Source organism: Leuciscus leuciscus (assembly GCF_965113295.1).
Source record: "Leuciscus leuciscus genome assembly, chromosome: 15".
Taxonomy (NCBI): Eukaryota; Metazoa; Chordata; class Actinopteri; order Cypriniformes; family Leuciscidae; genus Leuciscus; species Leuciscus leuciscus.
In genome coordinates this window covers 12,721,078-12,740,571 of record NC_138739.1, presented here as the reverse complement: position 1 = coordinate 12,740,571, position 19,494 = coordinate 12,721,078, and the positions used below count along the sequence as shown (strand labels likewise).

General features: G+C 37.7%; 1 protein-coding gene across 1 annotated transcript in view; it reads left to right on the top strand.

Annotated features, from left to right (window-relative positions):
- The first annotated feature begins 1,326 nt into the window (after positions 1-1,326).
- The window catches only part of LOC309476006 (uncharacterized protein), a 235,965-nt gene continuing 217,797 nt past the window's right edge, over positions 1,327-19,494 (top strand). Inside the window, exons 1-3 of the mRNA XM_082139080.1 lie at positions 1,327-1,465; positions 1,794-2,117; positions 4,629-4,940. Of these exons, the coding sequence (XP_081995206.1) occupies positions 1,417-1,465; positions 1,794-2,117; positions 4,629-4,940 (685 nt within the window). The 5' untranslated portion in view covers positions 1,327-1,416. The remainder of the gene's footprint in view (positions 1,466-1,793; positions 2,118-4,628; positions 4,941-19,494) is intronic.

Here is a 19,494-nt window from a genome sequence, read left to right as displayed (position 1 = left end):
TGTTTGACAGAGGTAATATGATGGAGTTTAGCTTAAAAATAATGCAGCAGTCTGTATTATCACTATAATGGCTGTGCCAGTGAATGCTTAATAATGTTTAAATTAATCCAGGTACACAATACTATTAATTACCTGGATTAATTTAAACATTATTAAGCATTCAGTCTTGCAGTTTTTCTCCATAGGCCTATTTTTCGGGAACTTAGGCCTACTGTTAACCAAAAACAGGTTTTTACCACCAAATTTTTACAGTCTTTAACATATGTTCTTACCCTCGTTACTCGTCGGAATTTAAATTATTCTAAATATGAGCCAGCCTACTTTTGCATAAAACACGCCTGGTCACTTGCATACCGGGGCTTTCCGCACAACTCTCTTCCTCAATGTGACTCTCTAGACCGACATCAAGATCCTCATCTTGTGACCCGGAAACCTATCAAAGTTAGACATCTTGAAGGACATGTCAATTCTCTTAAAAGACCACCAGTGAGGAATCTTCCAGTCAGAGGAGATATGAGCGAGGAAGCACAGGAGTTTCCATTGCGGAAGCCTGTTATGTTTAAGACACGTAAATTATCCTTCCCCTTCACATGACATCTGTCACAATAATTGTAACTTAGGCTATGTTTTACCTCTGCAGTTAAAAAAAAAAAAAAAAAAAAACCGCACATCTCAAATATTTAAACAGGGCATTGCTTTATTATTATCAATTATGAATTTCTTAATTAACCAAACTTTAACACAACATAGGCTGTCATGAGCGCTGCTGATGACGCTATGAAGTCGACGCTCGGCTCGAGTGATCAAGTATTCCGATATAAGTAAGATGTCCTTCTATTCCCCCGTCTTCATTTTCTTTCCATGCATCGATCCTTCCTTCGCATCCTACGGGAGTGGAGCTGACACGCGAGGAAAGGAAGCGAGGGTGCACTAATAAGAAATGACACTAAACCGCTTTGAAACAACACAGCTCCCATGTCCCATTAGCTCGCTGAACATACGCCTATATGCATTATTATGCACACTATCCTCGTAGCTCGAGATATAATGGTCTAATAATCAAATATCCAAAAATTAAAATAAATAATAATTCAAACTGATTTGAAACAAGCACGTGTAATCGGTTAACTGTGTGAATCCTATCACAACAGAGAGTATAGCCTACTCTTTCACATGCGCACACTTGCATGTTGCGTGCATGTGTTTTAATCTGTTACATATTTAAGATTACAATATATCAAATGATTACATTATTTACTATGCCGTGATTCGATCTTAAAGGACTGCCCACAAAAAAACAACTAACTTAGTGCCACTTCATCGTGACTTTCGTTTCATTTTCAGACGCCCGGAAAGCAAGAGGAACAGTAGACACTTGTATTTAATTGAATCTTTTCATGAGTAAACGTGCGGGAAATGAAATTTATTTTTATTTTAATCTCAGCGAGTATTTTGCTTGGCCGTGGTAAGACATTTATTTTTTATAGGCTTTTCTCTCTTTTCTCTACGATTTAATATATAAAATAAAAAAAATAAAAAAATATTATACATTTATTTTAATTAACTTGAGTTTCATTACTCATTTAAATCGACATAAATTAATTTATTGTTTACATTCTGCATTTCTCTTTTCCCCTTACAAGAAAAAAGCTCTCTCTCTCTATATATATATATATATATATAGCCTACATCAACTATATACCTTGAATGTGAATTAAGTCACTGTGGATAAAAGCATCTGTGGATGCATACAAATGTAATGCCATTTATAAAACTGTTCAATTCTTCTCCAGGTGTTGGTGTTGGATCAGATGAAGTGTCAGTGATGGAGGGAGATTCAGTCACTTTATACACTGATGTTGACACAAGCCAACAAGAAAAGATTAAATGGTATTTTAATGATGTTCGCATCGCTCAAATCAACGGAGATCTCAGTTGTAACTGTACAGATGTTCAGTGTAATGAAGGCACTGAGAGATTCAGAGACAGACTGAAGCTGGATCATCAGACTGGATCTCTGACCATCATGAACATCACAAACACAGACTCTGGAGTTTATAAACTAAAGATTATCAACAACAATAAAAATGATAGGACCTTTAATGTTTCTGTCCATGGTGAGTTGTTTACTGAATGTTTAAAACCAGGTTATACATGTTCAGGTCATTGTGTTTATTAGCTGAAATTATTTTTTCTTTACAATTACCTTCATCATTAATAAGTTCAGTTTGAATTAGAAATGAATTGAATGAGTTATCATCTGTTTAAATGCATCTATTTCATTCTCATTATTCCCTTTCGAGGGATCTCGGCTCTGTCATTTGCTGAGGAAATGGGGACGTATCCTCATAGAACCGGTGTCTGAAGCATGTGTAACTTCACACCTATATCATTGGCTATCACAGTGTGATGTGAGTCCCATGGAGTGTCCGAACTTATAAACAGGGTGCCTGCAAACATGTCATCAGCTTCACTGTCTTCAGGAAGCTGCTTGTGTGCTGTGTAAAAAACAGTGTGATTGTGTGGAAAAGTATTGTGTTTGACAGGAGTTAGTTCAACACAGGCAGAAAAAAGTTTGTCTTATTGTGTTTTGTGAAAGAAACGGATAGATGAAAATAAAGAAACGGCGAGCTAACAATTTAAAAGATGTGTCCCTCGTTGCCAGCTTTATAGTACACCGGACGATGGACACGAGTCGTGTATCATCTGTTTAGGAGCGGAGCTTGTGTGCTGGAGGCGCTCACTTTTATACATCCTTTGTGAGAAAGCTCCACTCCTGCTTGGCTCTCTTCACAAGTGATGCAAGTCAAGCTTCTTAGACTTGCGGTTCTGGCCCTGCGGGGCAGCGCGGCGGCAGCTGCAATCATGGCGATCACAGATGGGGCTAGCTGAGGAGCTTGAAGGGGTCTCCCTTGCTTCACCGGCAAGCTCCGCAACTCTTGGTCTGTATCTTGCCCAGGTTGGATAAGAGCAGTTTGCTCCCTTCTGGTTCAGAGGAACAAGATGTGGAGTCAGTAATAGACATTGCATCTAAGTCTGATACACTTCCCTCCTATCAAAGCCCTTGGGATGAGCTATGGGAGCTTATGACTCGTTCCATGGGGCGACTAAGTTTGAATTGGTCTGGCCCGAAGCACGAGATCATCTGTGGCCACTTAGAAGGAAAATATCTGCCATATGTGGCAGGAAAAGCAACGACAGACATCGTGGATGTTGTGTCAGGCCTCGGAGAGGCGTTTATTAACATAAAAATAAACATAAAATGGGAATAAATTATCCATGGGGAAAAAAATGTCCAAAATAAATAGGCGATCTGGTGTTCTCGTTGTGCTGGGGCACATGCAGGGAAGGTAGTGCTCAGATGGGTTGGTCCAGATAAAGTTGGTGGGGTCCCGGTGGCTCCAGCGGCTCATCTTCCCAAGGGAAAGATGGGAAAGAAAGGCCATTCTTTGGCACGTGCATCCCTGCACGGACATACGGGTCCGGCGACTCAAGACTTGGAGAGCTGGAATCCCTCTCCGCTCCCCTCCTGGACCTGCAAGGGCACCAGCATACATCCACGGGGGAAAAGAAACCGGTTTCCCGAGGAGAGGCGCACTTGACATTTAACTGTGGCGGTGACATGGCTCTATTCGATTCAGATGTGCCTCATCGCGCCTCATGTGCTTCATCGCCTCTTACACCACCTCCACCTGACGAAGAGCGGCAATTTAAGTGTCAGGGTGGTGATGGTTAATAAGGGGGAGGCAGCCAATCCAAAACACAGTTCATAAGTCCCTAGCTCCGGTAAGCCGTTCCTTTCTTCTGGACCTGCACACTGGGTTGGGTTTGTGGAAGCACCCTTACTTTGCTTAAATAGTTCCTTTAAATTCATGTCACACGATTATTGTGTGTGCGTGGTTATGGACAAATGCCTCGGGTTGAAGAGAATTAAGCAAACAATCTGTCCTTGGGGACATTTTTTGTCACTGAAGGCTCCCCTTCTGCCATCCAAGTCATGTCAGATAATATCTAGGCTGGTTGGCAAATTGGTGACAGGTCAGGCTGGTGGTGCCCTTCACTCCATGGAGGTGCTGCAGGCTTACCAAGCTGACCTACTCAAAGACCTGGAGCAGGGTGAGGGTCTATTCCCAGAGGCATCAAACGATCTATGGCGACAATGGTAGTGAAGGCATTTGTGGCTTAACCCGTCGGGCATTAAGGAGAGTGAAAAGACCTTCCACCTTGATGCCCCAGTCTCGCCTTCTAGAGTTTTTGGAAGTTCAGGGAATGTATCTCTCCCCATCAAATTTGGGTTCTGAAATTGGGTTAAAATGATTTTTTTTTAAATCTATAAAAAAAAAACTGTCCATAAGGACACACAAGGGTTAACTCCTAATAATGTGTTTTCACATTATTTTGTCAACCACTGTATATTACATTACATTTGTGGTTCAGTAATTAATGTCTAACAGAGCAGAGTTATACTTCTATATGAGTAAATATAAATGTACATGTTTCTTTAACCACAGTTCACTTTTTATTTAGCAATTTCACAAAATCCAGAATAATAATATGCAAATAAATTTTCTAGTTTTCCCCAAGAAGATCCTTCTGTCCAATGTTTATTTGTGTTTCATGTGTTCCAGATACAGTGATGGATAAAATAAAGACAAAGTGGGTGAAGGAGGGAGAATCTGTCACTTTCAATCCTAGTGAAATAAGAAAAGATGATGTGATGACATGGTATTATAATTACATTCTCATCGCTGAAATGACTGGAGATCAGAGTAAGATCTGTACAGATGTTCAGTGTAAAGAGAGATTCAGAGACAGACTGAAGCTGGATCATCAGACTGGATCTCTGACCATCACAAACACCAGAAACACAGACTCTGGAGTTTATCAGCTACAGATCATCTGCAACAGATGCATAATCACAAAGAGATTTACTCTTATTGGTTAGTAATTTATTCATTAATGGCTCACAGCTAGACCCATCAGGCCAGTGCTTCAGTCATTTTCACGTACTATGATTTGTAGCAACATATTTTTGTGTTTGGGAAAAAAAAGGTAGATCTATATTTATTTTTCATGAACCTAAAATACAGTACCGTTCAAAAGTTTGGAAACATATTTGGAAAGATATATATTTGTATATATACTTATCGATGTTGAAACAGTTGTGCTGCTTAATATTCTTTTGGGAACCTGTGATACATTTTTCTGGATTTATTGATGAATAAAAAGTTAAAAAAGAACAGCATTTATTCAAAAGATAAATCTTTCTAACAATATAAATCTTTACTATCACCTTTCATCAATTTAATGAAATTCAAATGATTTATAAAGAATCATGTGACACTGAAGACTGGAGTAATGATGCTGAAAATTCAGCTTTGCATCACAGAAATAAATTATATTTTAAACAAGTATATCAAAATAGAAAACCATTATTTTAAATTGTAATAATATTACTGTTTTTCTGGTATATCTGATTAAATAAATGCAGCCTTCATGAGCATAAGATATTTCTTTCAAAAACATTCAAATTAATAATGTTTCCAAACCTTTGATTTGGAAATCAGGATCAGTACTGTAAATCTCCATGATGGCATGAATTTGTCATGAAATGTATAACTCATTTTTAAATATTGTTTTCAAGTCACTGTGGAAATGAATAAAATATTAAGTTCTGTAGTAAATATAATTTTATCTAGTTATGGCCATTTTTTATTTAACTGATTAAAATGATACTAATTTGTTTGTGATTTCTATAAAATGATTTTTGAAAATCCTTTCATCACAAACGGAAGTCATGTAAATACCATGATTTGGTCAGAAGTTTGAAAACCCTGAATCTATGAACAATCACATGATGAATGAGCGTTTCCTTTTCATGTATGTATTTTCAGACTGAGTGCTGTGCAGCATATTATTGATTGCACTCTATCACTTTATTTTTGTTTAATATTTTTTATTTGAATACATTTTAAATCTGTAGTTATTTTTTATTGCTTATCTTTTTCAAGTATTACAATTGTGTATAATATGTGCTACATAAATAACTTGCCATGCCTTGATGTTTAAAATAGTTGTTTACGGGTCAGAGTTATGACTGTATCCTTCTAATCATTGCAGATTCACATGCAGAAACGCCAGGACTGAATCAACCTTCAGATGTTAAAATGAAAATCTATGTTTTTGCATGCGTGTTGTTGCTACTGGCCGTGGTTGTGGCTGCAGTGATTCTCTACAGGAAGTGTGAACGAAAAAGACTGAAGAGTAAGTAGCAATTTCCTTTTCATAATAATTTTTCAAAGTTGCATGCTTTGCAGCATTTTGTGTTAGAGGCCGTCTGGTAAACACATTCCATCCAAAGTAGGGAATTTGGCCTAACTTGTGCGCGGATTTGGAATATCGCATAAAACATATCCAAATTAAGCACCGTTTCCATTCTACGAGTCGAAGAGAACAAAACCATAACTTAGGGCTCGCAAAATTTCAAAATCGCTGATAGCCCTTCGGGCAGGCACGCTTCAGATTTTGGTAGCCCGAAATTAATTTTACTAGCCCATATAAAAAGACAATTTTTAATGTAGAAAATTGGTTAGGAGTCAAAACATGAATCAAAAACTTTTTCAAAACACAAATATCAACAATTGAATATAAAATAATCAAATTAGAATCATCAATACAAATATGCATCTGGTTCTAACTGAACTGAAATTTGTGTGACCAGTATGGAACATGAATTAGTCTGTGTCTATGGCTCAGCCCCCAATGAGGGTATGATAAAAAAAAAGAAAAAAAAAGAAAAGGTAATTAGTTTTGGGTCTAATGCTGACTATTAACTAGTTTCATTAAATGGCACCTATTATGCCCCTTTTCACAAGATGTAAAATAAGTCTCTGATGTCCCCAGAGTGTGTATGTGAAGTTTTAGCTCAAAATACCCAACAGATAATTTTTTACAGCATGTTTAAATTGTCATTTTTTGGCGCTCAGAAAAACATGCCGTTTTAGTGTGTATCCCTTTAAATGCAAATTAACTGCTGCTGCCGGCCCAGGGGGCGGAGCTTCACGAGCTCACGCTTCAGTCAGGACAATCTCATCTGATAATATCAGAACAGAAACTCTCAGTTGCGGTGTTCGTTTCGACTCGGAGTCGGACAATAATGCCCACAGAGCCAGAGAATACTGTATGGAGATTGAACAGGTATTAGTGCTGCTTTTATCCACTATTACCCCGTCCGAATGATGACCAAAATATACTGATGAGTTCAATGAAGTTTATTGTACATCACACAAAAGATGAAGCGTTAGTTTTACTCCAGAAAATCATGAATAAACGGCTGACGGCTGAAGGGCGTTGTTAGGCACGACGCGAATATGAAACATTGGCCGAGGTCCTCAGTTAAAGCTAGCGGGTATTAATGTCTGGCTATAATTGTTGTAGAAATTGTGTTACAAAGACTTTTGTACACCCAAATAGTTGAATTTCCAAAACAGCCTAATACATAATTGAACCTCATCGATTATGGTCTAGTCTGAGTCTAACACCATAACTAACATGGGAAGGCTGGTTGTTTCCATGTTCTAATGCTGCGGCAGCTTCCCGCAAAAGCTCACTAACAGATTTCGCCATATCTCGTCGTCTCGATTACAATATAATCACATTTAAATAATTTTGTTTCACACATTCAACTCATGCACACAGGAAGTCGACGACTTCGCTTTACAGAAGGCGTGTCTCTAGCGCCGTTACTTGAATAAGCCACACCCACTCATTAACATAGAATTTGCATGCAGGTTGTCTTTGAAAATTAAATTAAAATGAAAAAAAAAATTACATTTGAATTTTAATTGTGTCACTTTTATTGCGTGAGCGTTAATAAAGAGCATTGTAAAAACTGTATTTGTAGTTTATTTTTTCACGTTTGGCTTTTCATTTTAATATTGGCAGTCTTGCCTCGAGACTGTAGTGAAAATGAAATGTGAAATCACCAATTGCATTTTATTTTTCAATTTGACAGGGATGATGCACTGTCACTATGAAAATGAAATAATTTCATTTCATTCTCAAATTTGTCACATATTTTGCGTCCTGTTTTCTGTAATGAAATCGTTAATCTGGTTTTAATTTTCATTTTAATCATTTAATTTATTTATTTAAATTTGGCAGAAAATGCCTTCCATAGGCCGTAGACAGGGCATTATAATCAAAGAGGTCATACATTTAAGGTTGTTGGGGGGTTAATTTTATTTTTTTTATTTCTCTGATATGTGCATTTCAAAATGTTTGAAGGTCAAACAAAGGATAAGAAATAGCTTTAAAACAACGTCAGTGGGCAGTAGATTATTTGCCAATACCTGCTCTCACTTCTTCTCCATCACTCTTTCTTTTTCTCTCAGTCTCCTCATCTTGCCCTGTCTCTTCCCCTCCTAAAGCTGAACTTTTTTAATTTACTGAAGGCTACAAATTGTATTATATTAATTCTCAACATGCACACATTTATTATTAATCTTGTGCCTAACATGATGAAAACGGCTTTGTTAATGTTTCTTGTCCCCTCACAATGACAGTAAACTAATTATTACATTACATGAGTCACGTTACATAGGCCTATTTTCAGTTCAAAATGGCGAAATTCGTCAAAAGTGTATTAGTTTGCCTGATTATTTTTGTCATTCGTTTCACATTTATGACCTAAAAAAACTGTCAAATATGAAATGTTTAGTTTAGCTACATACATATTATCTCGCACTTGACCGTAAACTGAAGCGTCAGTCGCTCTGCTCAAATGCAGCTTCTGTGAACATAAAGCCCGCCTACATTGATTTGATTGGTCATCTCAAATATTCTGACATTGATGAGCAGTGACAGACCAATGAGGCTCAGATGAACACACACACACACACACACACACACACACACACACACACACCCTGTCCTCTGTTTCTGATGTGCGCTCTGCTCGGCGCCGCTGCGGATTGAAGATGAAGAATGCGCTGAATCTGATTATAACAAGACTGAAGTGAACACTATTTCAGATAGCCCGTCGGGCAGGCCGGTTATGCATTTTGGTAGCCCGACTGGAAAACACAATAGCCCCGGGACGTCGGGCTAGCGATTTTGCGAGCCCTGATGGACTAGCAGCAAATATATCACTAAGAAAATGGAAGTTGCTGTAAGCCACTAAATGACAGACGAAACACAACAAACATTGTCATGTTATCTTGCATTTAGAAGCCGATCCCTTTGACTTTGACTCATTTCAGAATGACCAAACAAAGATTTCTGGTGCTGTGCAAAGAGATCGGCCCATTGGTTAGTCCAATTATGCCATGCAATCATGTAAAGATTTTATTTTATTTTATTTTTTATTTATGCGCATGTTGTTTCCATCCAGTTTTTTTATGCGATATCCCAAAATGTGCATGAAATTATGTGGATGGAAATATACAGGTATATAGTGATGGAAAAAATAAATGTTATACACAAGATGGCACTTATGTTGTTTTGCTTTAGAATCATGGTTTATAAATACATTTCTTTATTACATGGCTCTCTTAAATGCTTGATTCTGACGCAGATAGCAACATACACCAACTTTTATCTGTTAATGACCTTCATCAGGTCATCATCAGACCATCGCTGTGCAGAATGATCGGCATATGACATCAAAGTACGGCAACATTGCCGGCAGTAAGTCAGACTTGTTCCCAGTGCATGTTGGACTCCAGCAGGGCTGCCCTTTGTCGCCGGTTCTGTTCATAATTTTTAAGGACAGAATTTCTAGGCGTAGCCAGGGGCCAGAGGGGGTCAGGTTTGGGGACCACACGATTTTGTCTGCTCTTTGCGGATGATGTTGTCGTGCTGGCCTCATCAGACCAGGACCTTCAGCATGCACTGGGAAGGTTTGCAGCCGAGTGTGAAGCGGCTGGGATGAGAATCAGCATCTCCAAATCCGAGGCCATGGTTCTCAGTCGGAAAAGGGTGGCTTGCTCACTTCAGGTTGGTGGAGAGTTCCTGCCTCAAGTGGAGGAGTTTAAGTATCTTGGGGTCTTGTCCACGAGTGAGGGAAGGATGGAACGGGAGATTGACAGACGGATCGGTGCAGCTTCTGCAGTAATGTGGTCGATGTACCGGTCTGTCGTGGTGAAGAAGGAGCTGAGCCGCAAGGCGAAGCTCTCAATTTACCTGTCAATCTACGTTCCTACTCTCACCTATGGTCATGAGCTTTGGGTCATGACCGAAAGGACAAGATCCCGGGTACAGGCGGCCGAAATGAGCTTTCTCCGCAGGAAACTGGGCGATCCCTTAGAGATAGGGTGAGACGCTCTGTCACTCGGGAGGAGCTCAGAGTAGAGCCGCTGCTCCTCCACATCGAGAGGGGTCAGCTGAGGTGGCTCGGGCATCTGTTCCGGATGCCTCCTGGACGCCTTCCCGGGAAGGGAGGGACTATGTCTCCTCGCTGGCCTTGGAACGCCTCGGTGTCCCCCCGGAAGAGCTGGAGGAAGTGTCTAGGGAGAGGGAAGTCTGGGCATCTCTGCTTAGACTGCTGCCCCCACGATCCGGCCCTGGATAAGCGGAAGAAGATGGATGGAGTATGGTGATAGTGATTCGAAAGCATATGGCACCGTCTGCTCTCTAATCGCTCTCACGGTGCTTTGATGTCATACACTGATCGGTCTGTGCAGAGACACTTCAAGTCGAATATGCCTAATAGCAACGCTGTATAATGACTCTCATCTGGGTATTTGAGGCCGGCGCATCTTTCATGTGTCTCAAATCACACACACACTCTCTCATTCTCTCATTTCATTCAAACAAAGCTGATGCCATCTTGCACCTCAGTTATCGACTGTAATTACTTAAAATTATTAGAATGACTTAAAATAACAGAATTAAAGTCGGCACAGAATAGAAGTTGCGATAGTTTTTTTCTTCACGATTGTATTTGTGGGAAACAGCATCTAGAACAAGAACAAATGTTGGGCAGGTCTTGAATTTGTCTATAGGGGATCGATTGGACTGTTTGTTGTTTGCTATTGGTGGATCTCATGTGATTAACTGGTTGCCCTGCCCTGGCGCTAGTAAACGTAATCAAAAAGATGTTATTTTGATTACAGATTATGAGGCACATTAACAAATTTTAAACACATAATGATGTGCACGGATAAATAATTTATAATAGGCCTACATACTTTGCATAAAACAGGAATTGTTGACTTTTTGATTTAATGGAGACATCCATCAATTCATGGAGACTGTAGTCTAGAGTAACACTGTTGAAGTGCTAGTCTTGTTGCTTGAAGGATTGTAACTGATTATAAGATAATACATGAAGCATCAGATAATGTGTTTGTTCATGTTCTCTTGTGGTGTGAGTGTGAATGTGATTCAGTGTAATAAGGGTTTAAAGATAAATCAGAGATCAGGTGTCATATGGAGCAAATGATCAGTGTTGATTTGATATTCTTCTTTTAATTTCTCTTTTTTCTTGGTACAGATGTGGCAGTTGATGGAGAATCTGAAAGTCTTAAGACTGATCCTGAAATACAGAGAGATGCTCTGGAGATAAAACATCTGGAGATAAAACTCCAGAACTGTAATCCTATCAGAAATGGAAAAAACTTATCTGAAGTTATTCAGTGTTACTGTCTCTGGTGAGTAACTCGAATCTTTCAGTGCAACAGATTGTTAGATCAACACTGTGTCTGTCACGTACTGCTCAGAAACACTAAGATTGAGGATCCAAATACAGCATTTATTAAAGGATAATCCAAAGACGTAGTGTCAATCATTTAAATGGACTATGAGTTTATATATATATATATATATATATATATATATATATATATATATATATATATATATAGTATATTATACAAGTAGCAGATTAATCATCTGACTGTAGATGTGTGTGTCAGAAGAGAACATCCTAATTTCTGTAAATCAGAAAATGTCTTACTGTGTATGATTGTAAATAGATGATGGTGTTGCACCTGAATTTTTTATTGTTGACCTAATGTCTACATCCAGACAGACGTCTTTGACTGTGTCACTTCTTGGGCCCTATTTTAACGATCTGAAACCCAAGTGTCAAGCGCAAAGCGCAAGTATCTTTGTGGGCGGGTCTTGGCGCTGTTGCTATTTTCTCGGCGGGATAAATGACTCTTGACCCTAGGGGTCAGAGCCCCTTTTCAATCTGCCTCCTCCTGATGTCTCACCTGTTTCCCAGTGTTTAAAAACACACATTAGTCATGTGTTGGCAGACCACGTACAGTCCAGCAAGGATCATTTCAATGTCTTACTGAAATAAATGAAAATCAATACTGTAAATCAATGAAAATCAAAAAATTCCATTACAGTATGAAGTAGCTTCATTATTCATAGGTGTGGTTTGGGCGTAACGTGAAATAAACCAATCAGAGCGTCATCTCACATTCCCTTTAAGAGCAGGCGCTCTTGTTCTAAAGCGGATTCCTATTATAACGGCGGATTTGCCAGGCGCGCGCCGGGAGCGGTTCACAGCCGAGGAGACCGACGTTCTCGTCAGGGACGTTGGGGATGGAGAAACCCACCCAAATTAACTTCGGGTAAACAGGCGCATGATAATTTGGGTAAATGTGTGAGATAGATGTCTATCTATCTATCTATCTATCTATCTATCTATCTATCTATCTATCTATCTATCTATCTATCTATCTATCTATCTATCTATCTATCTATCGTAATAATGTATGATTTGCAAAAATGAGAACTGCTGCTTCTGTGTAGATGAGTGAATCAAAGTGTATGCGCATTGTGCACACGTTACATTGATTATGGCCAAGCATGCGCCCTTAAAATAGCATATGAATAACATGCGCAACGCGCCACTGACTTTAAACTATTTTTTCCTGGTTAGTGGCGCAATAGGCTCTATGCACGATCGCTTCCGCGTTTTGTCTCAGCCCGCCCAGTTACATCCGGTGCTGCGTCGGAAGCCGTTTTTGCATTAGGTGGAGATAATGGCAAATTACACTCGCTGTTTACAAGAACTTCCAGCGGTTAACGTGAATGATGTTAACAATATTGTGAGGCAGTTAACTGTCACACATATGAGTAAGAAAGAGAAGTTCTTTAAATTATAAATTTCGAGCTACATCAACAACTTTGAGGGTGAGTATTCTCTCATATCGCGCGAAATCCGACTAGCGAATCAGTTTCTAAAATCGTTGTCTCCGTTTCTGAGAAAATGAATTTTATTAAAGTGAATTGTCCTATAGAACGCGCTATGCGGAAGTAAAGACGCCGGCTGAGATCCTACCGGAAATACGTCAGCAGCATTCGTGCATAGAGCCTATTGTTTTCTAAACCTGCAAAATAGCATGAAGGAACGTTTGCGCCGGAACACGCCTCCTCTTTGCGCTGAACCGCCCTGGGGAGCGCAAGTGTATTTCCTAACTTACCGATGTGCATCTCTGGAGGGAAAAGTCCGCTGTGCGCGGGTGCAAAATAGGAATGATACATGCGTCGGTGTACAAAGTCAGTTGCGCTGGGTGCAAGACTACAGATGGTTTTATCATATTTACATTGTATTACCTCCTCATATATCCTGTAATTTCTTTGAGTAGATTCTTCATTGTTATTTGTGCAACACATTTTATTGGTGGAGAGTCTTAACTTATCACTGTATGCAAAAACACTCTATTTTACTGTCTTGTGTGCTTTCTTTTAGGTTATACTGCAAACAGAAGAAATAATTCAGAGGAGAGACACACTCCTTTACATGATAGCCTTTCATCAGCTTCAGCATAGAGACATAAACATGATGGTTTGATGATAAACATGATCAAATAAAAACATTAAAATCCAGCTTCTTTTTTTTTTTTTTTGGAGAAGTTATCTGCAAGTTTACATTATTTTAGTGTATTTATTTTGTTACGTCACAATATTGGAAATATTTCTGTTTTAAACCATGAAGCTGAGCCAATGGATATCACACAAGCAAGTGTGTATGCTATATGCGCAAGAGTTATGCCGGTGAAGAAGTCTTTAATCTCAGTCAATTCACTGCAGAAAGTGGAAGAACAAACAGTTTACTTCCTGTAGCCATTGCTGATCCACCTACCGATCTATATAAATGACTGGATTGCTCATGACGTCATAGAAAGGGAAGCCACCACACCGCCATACTGGTATTCCCTCACATTTTATTGAATTAGGTTCGTATGATTTTAATGGGTAAACATTACCTAACATCTCAGCCTGTTTATATATGAAGTCTCTGTGTACATTCTTACAATGCAAACACCCTAAACATTTATATGGTTATTTATTTAAAGTCGAGATTTTCCTTAGCTTATTAAAAGTTAATCTTCATTAGGCTCATAATCACCATAAAGTGCCTGTGAAACTTCACAATTTCCAAAATAAAAAGCTCATATTATCCATTTAATTTCTTATTTGTTTTGTTAAGGAGACCTTAGGCTGTTAGAACTGCATGTTGGTCAAGCTCCACTTTTTATAAATTAACTGCAAGCAGGCAATGTATGGGCAAACCACAATATGTCCACCTTGTCATGGACAAATTAGAGCAAATAGATTGTCATTGCATAGTGGTTATAAAATATAGATTTTCAAAAAGATATTTAGTCCCTTTCTCAACAATCCATTTTAGTTAATCCTAAAAGTCTTTTTAGCCTCCATTTTTGCTCATTTACCTCCATTGCAACTTCATTCTAAATAGCATTTAAAAACAAAGATATCTGGTCAAACTTTCAAACAATACGTACTGGCCCTCATGTCTTTACAAAGAAATCACACAAAATGGTTTACTAACTAGTTAAAATAATTTGCTTATTTTCATAGAAAGATAAATATGACAGGGTGGGCAAAGGCTTTAATATGTGAAAGGAACAAGTATATCAGAGAAACAACAGGAACAACATGAAACTCATAATTAAATATTAAACTAAAATGCTCACTTGATTTGCGGATTCATTCAGTAACAAAACATCTCTGTGTGTGGCTTTTGTTTAAAACTATTTTTGTTGGCAAAGTAGAGAAAAAAACAGACAAAACTGACACTATTGTGTTTAAAATGTAACACAATTTATACTTGTTTAAAATAAACATCTGCTGTATACTGTTGTATAAAATCATATCACATTTGCAATTGAGCAGATATTCGGGAAAAGGTGTTTAACTATATCGTATAATAAATTTAAGGACATTTGGACATTATTGGACATATGTTACCCCTCTTTGGCACTCCTTATTTTGTTGACTTTTTTTGTTTAGTTTGTTGTATTTTTTTCTTTTCTACACTTACACTGGAGCCACAGTACATTACAGACCATGCCTACACTACACTTACTCTACATTACTGATTTTGCTGACGTCACATTAGCACTCGTTTGTTTTATTTTCTATTTTGTTAATAAATCTTGGGTTAAATTCGACGACAGTGTGTGTCCCTTCCTTTGTTGCGTCCTTTAGGAGTCACAGGCCGTAAAAGAAAGCATCAACTGCAAAGTGTCCAATGTGTAAACAATATGATTTACGCACTAAATTCAGCATGAACTCCAGCTCAATTTGCATATTTTTAAACGCTCAAGACAGTACACCACTGAACTTCACTGCAATTTGAGCACATTGCTAACATGGTAATAGTTTTGTCATAATACCAGATTTCAGTAGTCCATACAAGAATAGACATAATAGAACAGATTGTATTCACACAAATATCTTGCCAAGATGCAAACGCTCTTCAATGGACATGTGCATAAATATGCAAAAGAGTGTTTGAAGGCAGCTGCCTATCAAATAACACACAAGTATTGAATTGAGTCTGCACTTAGTTCAAACACTGTAGTTGTTATTACTGGTACTGGTAAAGTTATTGGAAGAGTATTGTTGTGTAGCTAATGTAGTCACCAGGTTTTTATTTTTATTTTTATTTATTTACCACCATTTGTTATTTTGGCGTTTATACTCCTAGTGATGTTTGTAAGTTGAAATGTTACAATACACAAATGTGTGATGACTTGATAAACAATGACCATTTTTTTTTTACTGTTCATAGTGTTTTTGTATAGTCTTCATGGATTTGTTCTATTATCATCTGTGAACAAACATCTGTGATATTTATAGGGGTGAACGGTATCCTTAAAAGTCTTTGCTTATACTCTCCTCAACCATGATTAATTGATCCTTAGATGCATTGAGATCATTTAAATGCCGTGAAGTATTTTTGCTACATAGAGCGTTTTCCACCCATTGTACATTTATCATATGGGAATAAAAGACCAAATTCAATCTGTTCAATCATATAAAGCGATCACTTTTTGAAGCGACAAATTGGTCGTTCTTTGGGCCGTCAAAGGAGGGACAGAAATCTCTCAGATTTCATTTAAAATATCTTCATCTGTGTTCTAAAGATGAACAAAAGTGTTGTGGTTTTGGAACAACATGAGGTTGAGTAAATGATATCGGTTTCATTTTTGGTTTAACTATCCCTTTATCATAACTTTAGGTTTAGAAAGAAAATGGCTGTTTCTAGTAAACATACCCATGTTGCATAACCTGCTGTCTGGACATTTTATCTGGGAGTGTCAGCGAAACAAGCTCAGACACAACTAGTCATAAACAACTTTCAGTTTGCATTTATACAGAAGAACACACTTTTACTTGTGCATTTACACAGACAAAAGCTTTTATTTCCACAGAATCAGGGCTGTGTGACTACTGTAAAATGAGGGTCTTTATTTTGCTCTTAGTGTGTGTTAGAGATAAGTGGTAAGTGCATTTATTTGTTTCACCGTCTTTTTTTTTTCGAATGATAATGAAACAAAAAGTGTGTAGTGTGAACATGACCCTGTGTAAATTTATTCAGGTTTAATAATTTTTAGCTATTGCTGTTTTAAATATCTATGGGTTTAGGATAAAATTTTTATTTTATGAGGTTGCTGTAACACATTTACATGTAAAATTGTGTCCTGGTACTTTATTCTGAGTCACTATTAATAAGAGGAATAGTCAAAATAGTTTGAATTGTTCTGTAAAATCAGTCTTTTCAAATCAGAAAACTTTAAATTGCTGATCAATCGGATTCTGTAAATGCATTCGAAATAAAAATGTATTTATACTGCATAATTAAAAATAAATTAATACAAAACATGAATTAACATGAATTAATATTGCATAAACGAATGCAAGAGCAGAGTTGAAACTCATAGTGCTTCCCTTCCCTTATTCTAATATTTTCACAGCATTTTCCTTTTCTAAAAATTGTGTTCAGCTTATAATTAACTTTGTGTCTTCAGGTGTTCCTAGTGTTAGTAAACATGAAGTGATTGTGACAAAGGGAGATTTAGTCACTCTACGCACTGGTGTTACAACAGACCAACAAGAAAATATTAGATGGTTTCATAAAAACACTCTCATCGCTGAAATCAGTGGAGATCTCAGTTATATCTGTACAGATGTTCAGTGTAATGAAGGCACTGAGAGATTCAGAGACAGACTGAAGCTGGATCATCAGACTGGATCTCTGACCATCATGAACATCACAAACACAGACTCTGGAGTTTATCATATACAGTTTAACAGCAGCAGCGACAGGGAAAAGATCTTCAAGGTTACTGTCCGGGGTAAGTTGAGTGAAAGGCAGGTTATATATGTTTAAATCACATAGTTTTTTATTTGAATGGTAATGTTCATACACTCCTGTAGTACATTTTCAGTTTATATAATTTTGTGATCACAAGAAGCTATTTTATATTATTTAAAAAATAATATTATTATATGGCCGTTTATATTCTCATTTTAGTAATGCATTAAATTGTATGTTATACATCAGAATGAGTAAAATGAGTACCGTGTGGGTCAAAAATGGCTCCTTCCAGCATCCGTTGGTTTGTGTTTCAGGCATTTCTGTTGCAAAACAAACGAAGATCGCGGAGGGAGGATCTGTCACTTTAGACGCTGGTATACTAATGCAAAAAAAATTATATGATAACTTGGTATTTCAATGACACTCTCATCGCGCTGATCACTGTAGATCCCAGTAAGATCCATACATATGTTGAGAGTAAGGATAGTAATGAGAGATTCAGAGACAGATTGAAGCTGAGATATCGGTATTCATGGTCTCTGATCATCAGAGACATGAGTTCCACAGACTCTGGACTTTATACACTAAAGATCATCAAGAGCAAGAGTTTCAGCATCATGAGGAGCGTCACTGTGACCAGGGCCGTGCACAGACATTTTAAGGGGCAGTGGCCTAAACCAAAAAAAGGGGCACTATTTTGTTTTTTTGGGGGGGTTGGCACTACAAAGTGTACCAACAACAGAAAATTTAGTTATTTGTATTAGATCTGATCGAGAGTACAATAATTTGATTAGACAAGCAGCTAATTCCAAGAACGTGGATATGTTGTACACAGGGCTGGACTGGGGCAAAAAAATAAATAAAAATCGGCCCTGGCATTTCGGCCCAGACTGGCCCACTATATGATCATAAACAGCACCCTTCTTTGCACGCCCTTAAATATATGCATACCAACTCCAATTCCGTAAAACCACTAATGCCATGTAATGAGTGAGTATATGAACGAGTGAGAGTTAACAGATGAAATAAGTAAAAATTTTACATTTATTAATACAGTGATGAAGCCTAAAACAAGCTATAATCTGCATTGGCATAGCAATACCAGTGTTTCTCACAGGATTTTTGGTAAAACTGTGGTGGGTGGACCTCGGATTGGGGGCATGCCTCCCCGTAAGAAAATTTTGTGCATTTTAATGTTAAATTCATCAATCTGGTGCACTTTGAGAGTTCAAAATTAAAAGCTCCAACCCATATTCAGTGTGCAAATTAAACAAAGAAATATTCAAACCTCTTTTAGTTACAGTGTCTATTTACATTACACCTACTACATAATAATAGTTATAATATTAATCCAATGACAGTAATAGTCATATTTTGTAAAACAAATCCACTAAAACAATAAAGGAAACTTTCATAATTAGTTTTGTACCAATTTCTATACTTGAAACCGATAAGCACATGATCTTTTATTTTGACGGAAACTGCATCAAGCTTTTATTTTGGCGGAAAACATGGTTTACAAACGCCTCTCATTACATTTCTAGTGAATTGCGGTAATCGTCAACTATGCAGATGTGGAAATAATCTGTAACTGGGTTATGGGTTCCTACACTCATGACATAGCCTAAGTGTTTTAAAAGTACTAAAACTTCTAAAGTGTTCTAAAAGTGTTTTCTCATCTCTCTCCTGATCCTCCTCACTATCATCATCATCACAGGCATTGGCGTAAAAAAAAAAAAAAAAAAAGTGGGTGGGTCCTCCCCCAGAAAAATGTTACTGGAGTAAATACCATTTCATTCTGGTGCCTTTTAATTTAACAAGTAAACTAAACTCCACTTCTCGTTGAGAAATATAATGTAGCGATTCAGCGGAAATGGAGTTTAATTTATTCATTTTAATTAAAAAAA